Here is a 19,723-nt window from a genome sequence, read left to right as displayed (position 1 = left end):
GGAGCTCCACCATTTATCATTCCAGAGAATCTTCCAGAGAGTTCTTCCACTGCTCCACAGCTCAATGCTGGGGGGCTTTATACCCCTTTACTAGCCCACGCTTGACAATAGGCAGCATGGTGCTGATAGGTTCATGTTTATAAATCTGCTCTAGAGAGCCCTGTCTTATTTGTCTACAGGGACTAGACAAGCTTAGTGGATCTTTATCAAATTAAAGTAGGTGAAGGCATTGAGTCAAAAGGGTGTCCACAAACATTTGGACATTTAGTGTATTAGTGGTTAGTGAGTTTTGCCACAGCAGAATGAGATGTTGATATTTTGCCTGTATCGCGCAGCCCTTCAAACCCCACGGAGAGGACAAAGGTGCTGCCAGCGAGACATGTCCTCTCAATGTTCCTCCTTGTCTTCAGGCTGTCACTGAGATGTAATGCACCTCAGCCGGGGAGAGCCGCGGTGCTTACCGCACGAGTGACGGCTCGCGGCGCGTTTCTCAAATGACTGATTCCTCTGACATTATCAAGCCGCTAAATCATAAACCACTCACCACTGGCTCACGCTGCGCCTACAAGCAGCTTCTGACAAGCAGGCACAGCTCTGCAGACGAACTACTCCTTCCGCAGCTCCGCAGCTCTCCTCTTCACTCTCGCATTGAATCAATAGGGCTTTAAGCCTCAATGCTTTTGTCTGCAGACAGTGGGCAAGTTTCACGGCCGCTAATAAACAACAGAGAGGGCTCTGTCTTCTGTTTTGAAAGATGGGAAAACACAGGGTGAGAGAGTGAGATCGAGGGGGAAGAAAGCAGCTCCATAAAAGCTCATTTGAGAAGAAGACTCTAATAGAAAAAAGGGAGGGAAGCAGGCTAAAAGACGGCGTGCAATGGACTGCATTAGGTGATGGAAGGTGTTCAGTAACTGCTCCACAGTGGCTTGCCAATTACTCAGTACCACTCACCTTCGTTCCCCTTTGGCATCACTGTTATGCCGTTGGGAGGCACTCCAGACAAGACAAGACCACCACAGTCACCTGTAACACATCTGTGCAGTGAACACACATACCTGAAGTAGTGGGTAGCCTAGTGGGCAGCCATTGCCGTAGCACCTGGGAGAGTTAAAAGGGGCCTTATACAAGGGCCCAACACTGGCAGCAGCAAGGGTATCCAACCCATAACCCTGTCCTCTGGGTCAGAACATCCCCGAAGCCTACTCAATATTAAGCAGATGGTGTTAATGTTGTGGCTGATTGGAGGTTTTGCAATAGTTTGGAAACTAGTCTCTGTACTGAATCTTTTCCATGGAGTCTCATTTAACAGTTGAACATAGAATTTCCTCTCATTTTTTGGACTGGAAACATCTGCCTGGCATCAGAGGTGCTCAGATGCTCAGCACAGACATGATAGATTGGACTGGAGCATGCATTTCACACAAGGGCTTGAAGAGCTCTCGGAAAGGCCACAGCTTCAACTTGATGTCCTCTCTAAATAGCTGGGGTCTATTTACCAGATGCACCAAGCCTGGTGAATAGGTTCCTGGTTTCAGACACAAATAGGACACATTCTGCAAGTAGTGGGTGGCATACCAGTGCATGCAGTATACAGGCCGGCCTTGAGTTTTATAATAACCATTATAATGGAATGGCACAATCACGTACATACATAAACCTCCTGAGTGGTTCCATTCAAACAGGAATGTGCAAGATTTACAGTCATGTCCGAATATTGTGACCGCCTACCTAGTAGCCACCATTGGCTTGGATAACCCTAGAGAGACGTTGTGCAGTGGACTGCATTAGGTGATGGAAGGTGTTAAAAGTTGGGAAATTGATCATAGGAATTAATGAATTAATAGGATTAAAGTGTGAATAGGTGCACTGCTGCACTGTTCTTTTCCTCGCCCTGAGTCCAACTGTCTGTTCTCAGATGCCACAAGCTATCAGCCATCACACCCCAGAACAGCAGGAAGCAGGTGGAAGACACCCTGCATATGTGATCCATCAGCAGTGCCTAACAGCCCAGTCAGCCTGCAATAATAGAAGGGAATGAAATATCATAGAAAACAGCCTCTGTTTCCAGGTGTCAGTGCACCTGCACTGGCATGAGGCCTCCTCTTTAAAGCGGGCTGTGTTAAATCTACTCAAGGATGAAGAGTATGTGACAGTGAGTGGAGTTTTCAGATGCCTTTGAAACTATGTGGACAAAAGTATTGGGACACCTGCTCGTTCATTGTTCAGTGACGGGTGTTAAAAATTTTCCTGCTTTTGTTGGAGTAACTGTCTCTACTGTCCAGGGAAGAAGGCTTTCTACTAGATTTTGGAGGAGCATTGCTGTGAGGATTTGATTACAATCAGCGACAAGAGCATTAGTACGGTCATATATGTTGCAGGATGATCACCACCCCACCTCATCATCCCTAACTCTCCAACTCATCCCAAAAGTACTGGATGGAGCTCCACCACCATCATTCCAGAGAACACAGTTCTTCCACTGCTCCACAGCTCCTCAATGCTGGGGGCTTTATTATACCCCTATAGCCTACACCTGGCATTAGGCAGCATGGTGCCAATAGGTTCATCTTTATGTAGCAGCCCTGTTCTATTGGCAGTACATTTCTACAGGGCCTAGACAAGCTGTGTGTGTGCATTTGCACATCTGGGTCAGCAATGAGGAAGATGAAAAAACAGCATAACCTCAGTTTTTAGTGCTAAACCAGCACCAGAGCTGCAAATGTATTTATTTATTTGTTTGTTTGTTTACTTATTTCACCTGATGTTTAGGTCTCTGACATCTAAGGTCAGTAATCAAGACAATGCTTTATTGCAACATTCATTAGGTTACTTAGGTCATGGGGAATACAGTGTTATTGGCCAATGCACCCCACCATCACTTAAAGAACGGTACTTTTGAGTAGAGCTGGGCGATATGAACATTTTTAGATCACAATATTTTAAAAACATTTTTTTATGAAATACAATATTTATAGCAATATTTTGTCATGTAGAAAAAAAAACAAAAAAACAAAAAAAACATTCCAAATACTCTCCCATACTGAGTACTGTGATTTTAGTTAAAATATGCTGCACTCCATTGAATTAAATAAGATAAGATAAGATAATCCTTTATTAGTCCCACAGTGAGGAAATAATCAGTGTCACAGCAGCAAAGGGATAGCAAGACACTCAGATGCAACAATGTAGATAAATTGCCACTATATACACAATATAAATAATATAAGTAAAAAAGCAATAACAATATTATTTACAGATTATTTACAGATAAGACTGATTACACTCTTTGTAATGAAATGTGCAGTTAATCGAAATCCACAATACACTCATAAAAGCATATTTTGTACTATAATTACATAATTTATCACGATACGATAACATATTGTCATATTGCCCAGCTCTATTTTAGAGCCTGTGTTAAAAGCACTGTCCTGGCAGACTACAGCACTCCACAGTTGGACGTGTTCTCTCCTCTTAACACACCTGAAAGGCCTCGTAATTAGCTGATGAGTTGAATCAGCTGTGTTAATGCAGGGAAAACACTACTCCATGCACTGCCGTGGTCCAGCAGGACTGCAGTTTGACACCCCTGCTTTAGAGGGAATAAATGGTTGATTACCCACTCAAGCACTTTTTTTTTTTTTCGGAGGCAACAAAACGGACGCCCCAGGCGACGGAATGCTCACTTGTAGAAATGGCCCTTGTTAACGGTTTGCTAAGTCCGAGGAAGACGCTTTCGCTAATAAACCTTCATCCCCTTCAACTCACTGCCTCGAGCTTTGAATTTAATATGGGAATGAGAATTAGGAGTTAGACCAGCACTAGCACACTTTCTACGGCTTGTCCTGAAGTGACCTGGCTTTTTATTTTTGATATCCAGGTTTTCCACACAATATGTTTTTCATCTCCTCGTTTCTCTTTTATAAATCCCACATTAAAGCAGGAGGTAACCTTGTAGAGCAGCAGTAAGGCTCAGAAATGCTTCTCAGTGTTTTCTGAAGGATTCGGCAGAGGGATGGTCAGCCCTGGCCCATTTGTCCTCGTCCGTACTTCTGCTTTATGTATAATTCTTGAGAGAGCTTTTTATTTCCTGATGGAATTCCATTCTGCTGACAAGAGTCTACTGAGACTCCAGTCTGCTTTTCCACTGAGACAAGACTAGGCCTGGTCTGTCACCAAACCACTGTAAAAGTGATGGTTCAGCCAAAAATTCTAGTTTCCCCCCCAAATATACATACATTTGGCTCAGCTGTCTAATGAGCTACCACTGTGGGTCTTGTGGGTCACGAGTTCAAATCCTGAGCCATGCCATTTTGCTCCTGTAGTCTGGACCCACCACTTTCCTCCAGCGTGTCGGCTGCCTGGTGTTGGTGCATCATGGGTGGGTTAATTGGCACTGCCAAATTCAGACAAAAGGGAAAAATTTGACAAACGAAAACATTATTTAATATATATATATATATATATATATATATATATATATATATATATATATATATATATATACTGGATATCGATGCACTGGAGCTATCTATAGCAAATATAGCATAAAACTGATGGAAGCTTATAGCCACAGTGTTGACATCATACAAAATGTGCCTCAGACCACATCAAGTTGTAATCACTAATACTTTATATTTTTATATGGTTTCTGACACCGTATGGCATACTGCTACCTATAAAAATATACAGTATAAGCAGAATGCAGTCTTTAAGCTGACTGCCAAGATGTTATTGTCAGGTGATTGTGATGCCACAGCCATCCGTAAGTCCCAGACAGCATAATTTGCCTCACCCACACCAGGTGGGTAGTCTGGCCCTCCTCCAGAAATTATCATTTGGTCTATATTAACATATACAATTGATATATTAATATTCATTTGAGTTTTATGGTCTTACCTCCTATTTGGACATAATTCGTACAGAATTGTTTATTAGAGGAGGTCTGAAAACATATGACTGACTCACACCAGATAAGACATTGCGGCATAAGTAAATAACTGGCTACTCCATTTACACTCTGCCTTTATTACCAACAAACGTGATGATAACCGATCTCAAAACCCACTGATAGTAATAATGACATTTTAGTGTGAAAATTAGCAGCTACATCTTAATAACACGTATATGTAGGCTATATATAGGCTGCGCAAAATAGAAGTGTCTCACCTCTTAGAAGTCCTTGGCTCGTCTTCTAGATTTGAATGTTGTATGCCGTACAACACCTGGTGTTTGCCACAGACTTGCACGACCCAAGATATCTGCTCCAGGTATTGAGCTCCTCCATACCTCAGAAAAACGTGAAAAACACGATATAACAGAATATTTACCCTCATGTCAATTCGTACAGGATTAAAATAACCTGGGGGTATTCCTACGGCTTGTTTTACAGAAGGTAAAAGGTGCTGGAATCTGTGCGTAAATGTCTGCAAGTCTGTTAAAATGACTGAGACAGCGCATTCAGACAGGACTAAACTCACTGAGACACTCTGCTAATAATTACATTACCTCCCCAAAACTATTCCAAATAGGCTTTAATAGTCTTAGCTATATATACTGCTAATCCGAACATTTTTAACACGCTATCTGCTATTTTTTTCATGATTGTCCCAGGAATTTGTGTAGTGGGACAATGGGACACATGTCTAATGCTGATGGATGGACAAGACAGCGTTAGATCAGTAACCTACAATATCTGATGTTTATTAGTAATTATATATGAATATGTGAATGCTTTGTTAAAGGTTTATGACCTAATTAATATTAATATTAACCCTTTAAGTCAGCCAGGCTTATTGCACACTGAGGTGTATTACTCAGTATCTACAGTATCTACATGGACTTCTGTACAAACTGGTGAGGCTGTTATTATTTAGTAATAGTTATTATTTAGTAATACAGTAGTTTGGCCAACACTTTCGGCCTGCCGGCGGACCATAGGCTGTTTAAGGGGTTAAGAAATTAATCTGAAACAATTTATTAACCCTTTATAAATGTGGTCACATTGTAAAATGGTAGCAGAAACTGTTGTTTTGGCTTTTAGCTGAAGCACTGTTTAAAATAGTGAAGAGATTGAACTCTTTACAAGCAAACTTAACCAACTAATACTGTCTTATTCTATTACAGCATCAGACGCCAGTGATATGATAATCAGTAGACCCTTACTTAACATGCCTGTAACTAGTCAAGTCAAGTCAAATTTATTAGTATAGCTTTTTACAACTGTTGTCATCACAAAGCAGCTTTACATAAATAGTAATTAGTAAAAGACAGAAAAAAGAAATAACGTAAGACATGAAGGATCAAAGACCCCCAGTGAGCAGCCAAAGACCACATTGGCAAGGAGAACCTCCCTCAGAGCTGGAGGAAGAAACCTTGGGAGGAACCAAGACTCACAAGAGGGACCTGACCCATCTACCCTCCTCTGATCAGAACTATTGATAAATTATTGATGAAAATGACCAAACCAGATACAACAGATAGTTAATAGTGGTGATATTAATAGTGGCAGATAGTTAAGAGTCCTGTAACTAGTCAGGGCCAGGGCCTCTTAACTTCCTGTAAGTGATCAGGATGGACTACAGCTGGCAGCTTTTCTTTGTCCACATAAAAACTCAAGGTGCAGTGGAAAAGTCCAAGGAGCTCAGTGCATATTAGGAAGGAGCAAAGTTTAAAATAGTGAAGAGATTGCCCTCTTTACCAGCAAACTTAACCAACTAATACAGCCTTATGATCTTGCATTGTTTTAATGAACCCTTGACATTCTATTATTGCATCAGACACCAGTGATATGATAATCAGTAGACCCATTCTCAGCTTTTATATAAGATATATGGGTAATGCATGTTATTGGGAGACGTTGTGCGCTGAAAATGACTCTTAATAGGCTTAATATGCTTTCATAATATAATGAAATGCATCCTTTAATAATGGGACAGCACTGTCAGGCTGCAAAGCGTCTGTGGGCAGGTTATGTCATTGGAAATAATAGCCACAAGCTCTTCGCAGTTTATAAATGCTGTATATCTCTGTGCATCATCTCTGCCCAGTAAAAACACAAAGACCTACTTCTGTCTAAAAACCAGCTGAATTATTCAGCCCTCCAACATGAAGCTGGTTTTTGTGTGTACAGAATGTGAGAAGAAGATATCACAGTCAAGCAGGTTTCTGGCAATGGGACATGTGTGGCAAAGAATCACAGGGCTGCGGAAGCCAAGAACAATACCTTGCCAAGACGAGCGAGGGATTAACGTCTTATGGACACGACGCAGCCTTCATGTATAGAGTGTATCCGTGTACGTGAGCTATGGAAATCCTATATGTGTGGTGGCATATCGCTGTTTCCCTTTTCTCACGCACCTGTAACAAAGAATGGGCATCAGCTTTTTTATGAAGTGTTATTATTTTTGTGTCATTTGTAATTATGCAGTTGTGCATGTAGTAACATATTAATTTACACACTGAGGCAAATAATTATAATGAATGTATTTATTCTGTTGACCAAAGTGCTGAATTTTAACACAAAATATACAACATAAACAAAATAAAACAAAAAAATGAAGCTAATTGTCTGCAATGCTGGAGGAGAAGGCCAGAATGCTTCTGTAATGTCTGCAGTGATTAAGGCCTATTGGCCGAAGCCAAAGCATCATTACGTCCTGTTAGTGATCATGATGGACTACAGCTGGTAGCTTCTCTGTATCCAACATAAAATCACATGGGAAGTCCAAGGTGCAGCTCTGTGATGGATGGGTTGTAGATTTTCACACGAATATCTATTGGAGCCATTTTCTAAAGACCGGCAAGTTCTATGATCAGTGCATATTATTGGGAGGTGTAGCCACTTTATCTGGGATATCTCCTTGTCTGGGAAAAGACCCAAACTGTCACCCTCAGCTGAGAGGAAATTGGTTCAGATTGGACAACCCATGATTGGACAGCCAGTGAACCACCAAGGCGATGTTTATGTGGTCTAAGTATGGTCACATTATAAAATGGTAGCAGAAACTGTTGTTTTGGCTTATTAATTGTAATATTATATTAATTTTTAATATAGCCTTAAGTAACATTTTAATATATGACATTATATATATATATATATATATATATATATATATATATATATTATAATGTTATTAAATTAAATAATATAATTATAATATATATATATATATATATATATATATATATATATATATTTAAATCCTGACTTGTAGGGGTTAAAATATAATTTTTTTCAGTGTCCAGGCATGGGATGTTTTTTTGAACGCAGCTGAGGATTACATGAAAAAGGCTCGGAGCTACACATAGGTGTAAATAATTCAGAGGAAGAGTGTGAATAGTGACTGGAAGTGTCGAGGAGAAGTCAGCCCGCCAGCAAGCATATGGGTGCGTAGGAGTGTTTATGTGTGTGTGTGTGTGTGTGTGAGTGAATAGGGTTTTTAATCTGGCAGAACACAGGTTAGCGAAGAGGCGGTCAGAGGCAGGCATTGAAGTGTTTGGATCAGGGGTTCATCTAAAGCCTGATTTTGTTTAGCCTGGCTTAGTTAACAAAGCTGCTAATTGTGAAAATTGATCAGCTTCGGTTCAGCAATTAACAACCAGAATCAAACGCAGTGCTCCTCCTTAATCTCTCCTTTTGGCACTTGAGCTATAAATGTCACACGCTTATCTCTGTCTCTGTGTACTTCTCAGAGTCAGCAGCCAGTGCACAGCTATTGTACATTATCACACACTACATAACACGTGTAATACGATGCAAACCCGTCATTAGAACCTACGCCTAACAAGCGCAATATCGTCATATTAATGAGACACTACATGGACAAAAGTATTGGGACATCTGCTCATTCATTGTTCTTCTGAAATCTTCTCTAACCCTAATCCTAGAAATGAAGCCTTTCTGCTAGATTTGTGGGGGAGCATTGCTGTGAGGATTTGATTGCATTCTGCACAAGTGCGTTAGTGAGGTCATGATGTTGGATGATCACCATCATGCAGTTCTACTTGTCTTGGCATTGTTCTCTACTTTTCAACTGTCAAGTTCAATCTGCTCCCTAAGATCTAATTTGGCCATTTTACACTAAAAATTAATTTGTGTAAAGGTCAAAGGCCACCCTTCATAGTAGGGCTGGGTGATATGACCAAAAATGCATGTCACTGTATTTTTTAAATATATTATATTAATGTATTATTTATTAATTTATTTATTTGTTTGTTTGTTTGTTTGTTTGTTTGTATTTTATTTATATAGTGTTTTTCATGACTGGGACTTTATGTAGGTTCATAGCTCATTCTATTTTCATGAGTACACGAGAATATCTAAACATTTTAGTGTCATCATGTGTGTGAGCTGAAGGATGTACTGTGGTGGCGGTAGCAGCTTCTTTACTCATGTCTGCATTATTCAGCAAAGAAGAAGAAACTTCCACAAAACCCAGTGTACGAATAAACTAGACATTAAAGTTTATTCCGGACTGTAGAAGTGATGAAAATAAATAAAATCTAAAATCTAAATCCAAACAAAAAAAATAACAATAAATAGATTTTTATGAGTACTGAACTTTGGAAGGTGTGAGTTTTAGTAAAGCTCTGTTTGTGTTCGGTGGAGCTGTGGGTAAAGTGTCTGACAGAGCTGCTGGTTGAGAACTTGCATCTACTGACTGTAAGAGTTTGATGAGTAGCAGGTAGGCTTATTTTAAACCATGCAGACTTGGGGAGTGAGCATGTGTGTCCAAGCCTACTGTCAATAGCAATATATTGGTGTAACCATTTTGGACTGGTTTTTATGCTAAATTTCATTCTGGGCTTTTTTGTTGGTGTATGACAGTATTATGGGTGGTAAGGAACGCAGACTGTAGGAAGAATTTTAAATGGTAAACAAAATGAACCGTCACACCACCCAGCACTACTTCAAGGCCAAAACTATTTAGCACAAATCATTCATTTGTCTGGAGACATTTCTGAAGGTATTAGATATATGATACTCCACTTGCAAAAGGAAGGAGAAAGTCAAAAGGAAATATGATGGGGGAAAAAACAACTCTGTCAGATACATGGAAGGGGATGTGGAGCTGATTAAGAACTCTGTACTAAAAAAGGACAGAAAATTGAATATTATTTACAAATATTTGCAAATCAGAATCTGCTAATGTTTTCAGAAAAACTCCAGACCATAGTATCATTAAATGTATTTAGTTTTGGGGATGACTTGGATGGTCCAGCTTGTAGGACTGAACTTTGGAGGTGTGGAGAAATCACCCTGTAGATTTCTGTAGGAAAGCTGAAAGTGAGTATCCTGAAAATAATGGGAGCTGGGTACAGGTACAGGTGGACAAACTGACTACTGAGCTTATGTGTAGATGTTGAAGCATGTGTATAATGTGGTAATAAATATGGTATTTTGTTATTTTATTTGATTAAATATATATATTTTTTTTAATAAAGCACTATATAAAGTTGTAGAATATAAAAATAAAAGATAAATATAAAAATAATACAATTAAAAATTAAAAATAGTTTTAAATAATTTTACAAATATTTTATTATTATTTTATTTTATATTATTAAATATTTTTTAATAAAGCACTAAATAAAGTTGTAGACTAGTGTAACATAATTAGAATAGTTGTATTTTTAAATGCTAAGTTTAATATGTATTTAATAATATACTTTAATGTAATTTAATTTTCAAGTAAGTTAATAATTATAACAATATAATACAATGATATTATTATATCGCTGCAGCTTGCTTTCTTAGTCAGTCTTTGAGCTTGTGGTTTCTGCTGTTCTTTTAAGGTGCTGTAAGTGTGGTCTAGCGTCTCTGGCTGAGAGATCAGTGTGATGACAGCTGTACAGTAGAGTAAAGTACAGTCAGTCGAACCGTGAAGCTGCTGCTGCACAGGGGGAGTCATTATGCATGCAGCGCGGGGCATAAATAATACAGAGAGAGTTTAGATATCTAACTCCTAGAGCCACTGCAAATGGCCAGGATATGTACAGGCACTGTGCCCATGGGTCTTCTCGCTCTCTTACTGTCTCTTCTGCTTTCACTCTCTCGCTTTCTCGCTCTGTCTTGCTTTCTCTTGTACAGAAAGTTTGCTGCACCTCATGTAAATTTAGCTTGATGTCTCGTTAGCCATGCTTAGATGCAGCGTTCAGCAGAGGCTGACGCTCAACACAGTGTCATTACAAACTCACATTGATTCCAGAGATGAAGAGAAGGACCTACGGTTGGTAAATAGCAGGAATTATTTTTTTAGCAAAACACACTGATCTTTTTCATCCAATACACCTACCATACAGGTGCGGTTTAAGATGTACAGTTATTGACTGTTAGGGATTGTAGGACAATCTCGATATATTGAAGTATAATGATATTATGTTTAGCAATACTGTATCAGTTCTCAAAAACACAGTATATATTATTAATTAATAGTTTAGATAAATATAAATAAAATATTGATAAATATAAATATAAATATAAATAAATATTGGTCTTCCGACCGCACTGTTCTGATTGGATAGAAAGTTAAAAAGTAACTTTTAATTTACTCAGATTTTATGCAGGTAATGGATTTTTTATGCTTTGGCAATTTTCCTGAAATTTAACTAAAAAAAAAGTATTGCAACATATCACAATATGTTGAATCGTAACCCCTGCATCATGAGTCTTATAGTATCGCCCAATTTTTACCAACACAGAGCCTGTTGCTACTATTAGCTAGCCACCCTCTACCTCATCCGTCAATAGAAAGGGCCCACCATAGGACCACTGCTGACCTGTACGTTGTGAGGATCTCATCAATGAGCCTTAGGTACCCTTGACCCTGTTCACCGATTGTCCATCATTGAACCACTTTTGGTAGGTGCTGACCAAAGCAGACCAGGACAACCCCACAAGACCTGCCTGATGGAAACTCTTGTCGGTCTAATCTGTGCCCAATATAAAGTCACCTGCTTGGAAAAAAAAACATAGCGCATCCAACAATAAAGGAGGTCCTGTTCAAGAAGTTCTGGCCTTTAAAAGATAATGGGTCACTGCTCAAATAGAATTTAGTCCTTGGTTTATTCTTAATCGTCCCTGTTAGCACCAGCCACCAAATGCTTACTTCACCTTGAGTTCACTGTCTTTCTATCTTTTGCTTATTCGCTTGCCTTCTCACTTTACTTCTACATTCATACAAACTCTCTCTCTCTCTCTCTCTCTCTCTCTCTCTTTTAAGTGAATAAACCGCACAGCATAGTTATATTACATCCATTTCCCTCATTATTTTAATGTCTCTTTTGATGTAGGAATAGGACCAAAATCAGAATGGCATGTTAAATCACATGATTTCAGAGGCAAACAGCCTCCGAAGTAGAAGTGACAGAGGTTGTCACAATTTGTGGGTTAGGAGGCACTCCAGATAGCCGAATGTATGTACACAAGCGCTGGAAAGTAGATAATAGATTAGTCACCATCTGCCCCCTTATTAGTGGTCACTTTCTGACCGCAGAGCCTCTCTTGTATGTTGGTTTTTTGTTTTTTTTTATAGTTGTTGGACTATTTTCAACTCTGCGGTGGCACTGAAGTGTTTAAAACCCCGGCAACAGTGCTTTACCTTTGACAGGGTGGCTGACAAATTGGACGGCAACAGATGAGCTTCAGTCAGGAATCATATACTCACAAAGTGCACTTACAGTAGGTGGTGGGTGACCCTGTTAAAATGGTCATTATTTTCAGACAGAAGGGCATAACTGGCAACTCAGTATATGAGTTTTTTTTTGAGGGGGGTGGGTTGAGGTTGTTGCTTTTTTAGGCAGTAAGATTAAGTGCAGTATGGAGGGGCAGGTGTAGGATGGACGTAATTAAAATGATATCCACTAAAGTCCTGAGTGTGGCTTAATACTGCGACGTGATTATCTGCAGCTTAACCACATCTGGGGAGACTGGCTCATACTCGGCTGTTTGTTAAACAATCTGAGAAAGCAGATCCACCCCTCCACAGCCTTCGGTGTAAACTCACTGAACTCCAGCACGGAGCATCCCCAGAAGAGTTCTAATTGGAATAGCTCTCAGGAACCCTGCAGAGAAGCATTATTGAGTTTTTTCCACGGGGCTGCCGAATCTGAGAGCTAGCAGAATCCCGAGCGGAGACGCTCTGCTGTGTTCGTCCAATAGGACTGCTCAGCATTCCTTTCCGTCATGCTGTCCTAATATGAAAGCAGTACAAACACAATGCTCCACGTGACACTCTTGGACACTGTTGCTTGTGTGAGGCAGTCTCCCCATGAGGGCTGGACACAAAGCCCGTGAACACACGGGACTCGCAGTGAAAACCCCAGAGGGAACCATTTATTGTATTATCTGAAAGAGTGAGCACGAGAAATTGGTCAGTCAGGCTTGGGTGGCGGTGTCTTTACTGAGTCCAGTGCTGGGAAGGGTACGTCCTGGGGTCCAGCCGAGCTTGGCAGTTGGTTGACTGGGTGTTAAAACTATATCTCGACTCAGAAGTACAGACACAATTCAGACATCAGTAAGCCATACAGTCTCAGAATCCATATAAACGAATCTACTGCAGATTACTAAAAAACCTGCTATGCAAGTGTTGTCCGAATGTTTGTGGACACCCCTTCTAATAAATGCATTCGGGTACTGTACTTGCACCCTTTGCTGACACAGTTGCAAATGCACAAACACAGCTTGTCTAGTCCATGTAGAGAAGTACTGACAATAGAATAGGACTTTCTGGAGCAGATAAACATCATGAACCTATTGGCACCATGCTGCCTAATGCTGCCAGGCGTGGGCTAGTAGAGGGGTATAAAGCCCCCCAGCATTGAGGAGCTGTGAAGCAGTGGAAAAATGTGTTCTCTGGAATGATGGCTGGTGGGCCATCCAGTACTTTTGGGATGATTAGGGGAGCTGGGGATGAGGTGAGGTGGTAATCATCCCACATTCTAACCCTTCTTACTAGCTCACAATGCTCCTCCAAAATCTAGTAGAAAGTCATCCTCTCTGGACAACAGAAGCAGGCTAAGCTCTTTTTAATACCTTTGATTTCAGAAGATACAGTAAATGAGCCGATGTCCGAATACTTTTGTATGACAAGCAGTAAGACTTTTCATGATTAGTCAAATGTTATATAGGGTATGGGGTCAAATGTCACAGTTGTGTGCTTAGCCCAAAGTGGATGATCTCATGGCCTTCCCAGCATTGACTTTCTACCTGTTAGGCTCTACATTAGGGATCATCAGTTCTGGTCCTGGAGGGCCCTTGTCCAGCACAGTTTGGTAACTTTCCTGCTCTAAAGCACCTGATTCAACTGATGAGTTCATTAACTGGGTTAGCTGGTGTGTTTGAGCAGAGAAATCGACAAGCTTGTTTTTCTTCGGCAAGCCCTCCAGGACTGGAATTGATGATCCCTGCTCTATGTGTTCATTTTCAATGCAATTGGGGCTGAGGTTGATGAGAGTGCGGAGGGTTGTTTTATCGCTTGTTTTATCAGCCATCATATGTTTTGCTTAGATTGAGCTGGTAAAAGTTCAATTTCTTAAAGAAGGCTTTTTTTTTTTGTCTCCTATCTACAGAAAGCGAAGAGTTTGGCCCGGTGTTCATCCAGGAGCCTGGCGATGCTATCTTTTCACTAGACTCGGATGATAAGAAAGTCATGATGAGCTGCGAAGCAAGAGGAAACCCTGCTCCTACCTACAGGTACAGGCCTTATCATTTCATTAACACGGATAAGACATGATTAAATTGGATAATAAATGGCATTTAGTCCTGAGTTGTACTTCTTTAATTCCTAGACTTGTGCAGATGTGACATTTCAGATAAGTTGGCTCTATTGCAGTGAGGGCTTTAAACTTTCGAAATAATGTGCTGGCATCGGCACTTTAGCCCAGGGATAAGCCAGGACCTGTGGAGGAACCAGGACCTGCAGTGGACGGACACCACACTATTTAAGAAGTCTCTGAGTGTTGGAGTAGTAACTCTGAGTTGAGTCAGCTGCATTAGAAAATGCTAGTTTGGGGGGCTAATGCGCTGCCACTGTGGCCCGGGGGTCATGGCACTTTGATATCAGCAGCCGATGTTAGCTGGCGCCGTGGAGCTGGGGACCCTGAGCTTTCCTCAGAGTGCGTTGGTTGCCCAGCAGTGCCTCATCGTCAGCAGTTGGAAAAGAGCCGTCGCCTGCGTTAAGTGTTGGGAGCATTGCTAGTGCTAAGGGGAGCTATAGACAAGTGGGTTAGTTGGCTAGTACTATATTTGACAAAATGTGACAAACAAATGAATACTCCTTGGTGTTTCTTACTCATTGGCTCCCCCTAAAGTCAGAGAAGTGTAAATTGAGCTTTGAGCACTTTACACATGCATTTCTGGACAAGCTGAGAGATGCAGAACCACCACTGAAATGTAAAGAAGCATGTGGACTGAGGCGGTAGAATCTTACACTAATATGAATATGAATATACTAAGGTTTTACACTATTATGACTCAGGTTACGCAGCGTTACGCAGTCCTCACTTTCGTTGCCCTGCCCTCTTCACATAGAATCCAGAATCAACAGGATGAAAATGCTACAGAATGCTGCTTTACGACCAGAACGCCCAGCACACATTAGTGTGTTGTTCTCCAGGTTGTGAAACGGTTGGTCTAATGGATTTCTCATGGATAAACCATAGAGACTGTCCAATGAATTAAGGGGCAGCTGAGGCTAATTGATCCTGCCTTGAATATTTGACCAAACAGGCAGACGCTGATACAGTTTAATCATGACTCATAATTCAGATCAATATCACTGTCTAGTCTTTTAACGCAGAAGGCCCCATCTCCTATCAGCGATACCTGTTTAGCTTCAATGAAGGGTAAAAAAAAGAAGAAGCATAATTTGTCATGCTGATAGGCTATTAGTATCATATTTAGAGTATTATCTGTTTCTTTCAGTGATGGTTTCTTTTATGCTGAAGGTTCTTTCACCTTTTGTGTTTGCAGTTGGCTGATCAATGGAACAGATGTGGATGTAGAGGCTGATTTCCGCTACGCTTTGATTGACGGAAACTTGATAATAAACAACGCCAGCGAAGCCATTGATTTTGGGAAGTACCAGTGCAGAGCGGAGAACGGCGTCGGAGCCGTCCTGAGCCGAGAAGCTCTGCTGCAGTTCGCCTGTGAGTAGCACGCTGCTGTTTGTTTTGGGCCTCTCGCGATGCCTCACAGTCAGCTGTGTATCCCTCATATTTGTGCTGGCATGTTCTAAATTAGCTCCTGAGAGGAAGATGAAACAGCAGTGATATGGGTTTGAAGAGAGGCTAACCTCACAGAGGGTCGTTTTGAACTGTACAACAAAAACAAAATCTCATAGTCTCCATTTTTCAATTATCAGATATGCGTGAGACCTTACCTGGCAGTAGAGATATCATCTCAGAGCAGCATGGTCTGATATCAGCTTGCTGAAAGGCTGCTTCCTGCTGCACTATAATAGGAGAAAAAGGAGAAAATGTGACAAACAAAAGAAATACTCCTTGGTGATTTTTTTACTCATTGCCTCCCCCTAAAGTCAGGAAAGTGTAAATTGAGCTTTGAGCACTCTACACATGCATTTCTGGACAAGCTGAGAGATGCAGAAACGTCACTGAAATGTAAAGAAGCATGTGGACTGAGGCGGTAGAGTCTTACACTAATATGAATATGAATATACTAAAGTTTTACACTATTATGACTCGGGCCCTGCCCTTATCACATAGAATTCAGACTCAACAGGATAAAAATGCTACAGAATGCTGCAAAAAAAACAACCCAAATCTCATAGTCTCCATTTTTCTATTATCAGATATGCGTGAGACCTTACCTGGCAGTAGAGATACCATCTCAGAGCAGCATGGTCTGATATCAGCTTGCTGAAAGGCTGCTTCCTGCTGCACTATAATAGGAGAAAAAGGAGAAAATTTGACAAACAAATGAATACTCCTTGGTGTTTATTTTTACTCATTGCCTCCCCCTAAAGTCAGGAAAGTGTAAATTGAGCTTTGAGAACTTTAGACATGCATTTCTGGACAAGCTGAGAGATGCAGAACCGTCACTGAAATGTAAAGAAGCATGTGGACTGAGGCGGTAGAGTCTTACACTAATATGAATATGAATATACTAAGGTTTTACACTATTATGACTCAGGTTACGCAGCGTTACGCAGTCCTCTTTTTGTTTTGTTGCCCTGCCCTCTTCACATAGAATTCAGACTCAACAGGATAAAAATGCTACAGAATGCTGCAAAAAAAACAACCCAAATCTCATAGTATCCATTTTTCAATTATCAGATATGCGTGAGACCTTACCTGGCAGTAGAGATATCATCTCAGAGCAGCATGGTCTGATATCAGCTTGCTGAAAGGCTGCTTCCTGCTGCATCAGCCACAGTATCCCCAGTCGCACGCTGCGTGCCGGAGATTAGCCCTTTTTTAAACGTAAACATTTAGCTCACGGCTTCCTCTTTGTATCTGCTTAATTTAAGCCACGCTAGGCCGGTTCCAAGGGAAGATGAAGTGAGGTCGGCCCCGCGGTTGCTTGGCTGCATTCTTAAGAACAGGCCCGGGGATTGTCCCTATTAGCTGGGAGAGTGCCCTCAGCGCTGTGGCTCAGTGGTGAGAGAGAGCGGAAAGCACATTTCTTCCCCTGGTAATCCCTTGGCTTCACTCCAAAACATCAGAACAAGCCAAGGAAGCGTACAGCACGAGTCCAGCGGCACAATGCTTGGTGGAAAACACATTGTTAGTTTTCCTTACAGTTTCCCCAGAAGCAATGGGCATAATAGCCTTATTGGCATGTCTACAGGGAGCGTATGCTACACTATTTCCTGCCCGTGGAGCGCTTTTTTTGGGAGGAGGCGGGAGTAGCGTTTGATGTAGCGCATTCTTTAGCCAGCGAGCCGGCCATGTGCATACAGCCAGCGAACGTATTTTAGCTGTGGTTAGAAACCACGTCATTACAAAGCTGACATTACAGCATTATGGGCTGCGCCGTTGATGTGACGAGATTTCCGCCCCAGTTCAAGATCCTTCGCCTGCAGGAACAAAGCACACACCCGCCTTTTCATTTCTGTCCACCCCCAGACACGGATACTGCAGACACCATCGCTAAGCCACGTAAGATTTCCCTTAAGTCTTCTTATGAGTTTGCTCGCTCGCTGCTCGCTGCTCAGTGCGCCATCATATCATATTCCTATCACTGCTGAAGATCTGGCGGCTGCTTTCTGATTGTGGTGGACTCCTAAAACCAGCTTCAGAGATGCTGGAACAGTGTGGATGGCTTGTTTGTCACATAGAAGAGGATGAGCTCCTTTTGAGGCCTGGCGTCTTTTAAGGTAATTACTCATACCATCACAGGAGGTACCATTGTTGCCCTCAGCTTGCTGACTGTTAATTATTCATCTTTGATTTCTGTAAAGTCGCTCTGTGAAATGTCTACTGAAAAACCTTGTATATAAATGCAGGTTAGCGCTGCTCTGAACAGCCTACAGACTGATTCATTATTTGTTATTTGATTAATCCGTTTTTCTTCAGCTCATCTCCTTTTGCTGCGGTCAAGATCCAAAGATTCATCCTTTTTGATTCCACAAAGCAATAGAAGATATACTGCCCCCTATGCTTCCTGTAGTTTACTGCAGTCTACCAGAATGCCTACAAGTACTGTATGGTTATTTTAGCAGCCGGAGTCAGAGAGAGCACAAGTGGCCTTGCTCTTTCAGGGGTGGGTTGATAACACCTCGTTCCTCCTCACCTCACTCCTAGTGTGATGTTGGTCAGATGTTCTTAGCTGTTGTATCTGAGCTTGCTCTCGTAGCGATGCTGCATCAGAGGCAGTTGGAAAAGAGGCGGTGGCTGGCTTCTCATGTGTCGGAGGACTAGTGTTGATGCGTTGCTAGTTATAGGGGGAGTTCACATGAACGATTGTCCTTCCAAGTTGGGTAGATAATGGGGTATTTTCTAAGGTAAGAAAAACATAATTAAAAAGATTGAGGACATTTATATGTTTAACCGGAGCCCTAATGCGGTTCCATTATTAGTAGAGACTGATTATTAATTATTAATTACTATGGTTGTAGTGGTATACTGTGAGTAAGATATGAAAATGTATGGTTATCATACAGTATCTGTATGATAACCATCAATCGGACAATCAATCTTCGCTTAATACTGAAAAAATACAATTAAATTTAAATAAAATAATGCATCCGAACAGAGAATCTCACCAATTTCTCATCAATTAAAAACCAAATCGTCAATTCATTAATGGAGAAAATAATTAGCAGATTTATCAGAATAATTCGCAGATTTAATTTAGAGTTTATTTATATTATAATACAAATAAACACTTTCTGTAAGAAGAGCTTCACCTCAAATGTAACTTTCTTGTTTTTTAATGAATTAATTATATTATTATTATTATTATTATTATTATTATACTATTTCATTTATTTTGTGATACATTTTACATATAATTCCTTTAAGAAGTTGTTAATAATACATATTAAAGCTGTTTTACTACCAAAACCACTATTTCAATTTTTTTAAGGGTCAGTGTTTAACAGTGTATTATAATAATAATAAGAAGAAGAAGAAGAACAAGAAATAGAATATTTTTGTGATATACTGTTATACCGTAGAACTGTGTTTTCTGGAGATGCCTAATGGGGACATAACAAAAAAAAAGAATACAGCTTAATAGAGCTATGACAAAGCATTGTGT

General features: G+C 40.6%; 1 protein-coding gene across 4 annotated transcripts in view; it reads left to right on the top strand.

The window, feature by feature from the left end:
- cntn5 (contactin 5) overlaps positions 1-19,723 on the top strand; it is a 324,354-nt gene that overhangs the window by 171,569 nt on the left and 133,062 nt on the right. For all 4 annotated transcript variants that reach the window (XM_072694549.1, XM_072694548.1, XM_072694547.1 and 1 more), the window contains 2 exons: positions 14,572-14,695; positions 15,974-16,149. In XM_072694549.1, the coding sequence (XP_072550650.1) occupies positions 14,572-14,695; positions 15,974-16,149 (300 nt within the window). The remainder of the gene's footprint in view (positions 1-14,571; positions 14,696-15,973; positions 16,150-19,723) is intronic.

This window comes from Salminus brasiliensis, chromosome 13 (assembly GCF_030463535.1).
Source record: "Salminus brasiliensis chromosome 13, fSalBra1.hap2, whole genome shotgun sequence".
Taxonomy (NCBI): domain Eukaryota; kingdom Metazoa; phylum Chordata; class Actinopteri; order Characiformes; family Bryconidae; genus Salminus; species Salminus brasiliensis.
The sequence above is the reverse complement of the archived record's forward strand: the minus strand, read 5'-3'. Positions and strand labels throughout refer to the sequence as shown.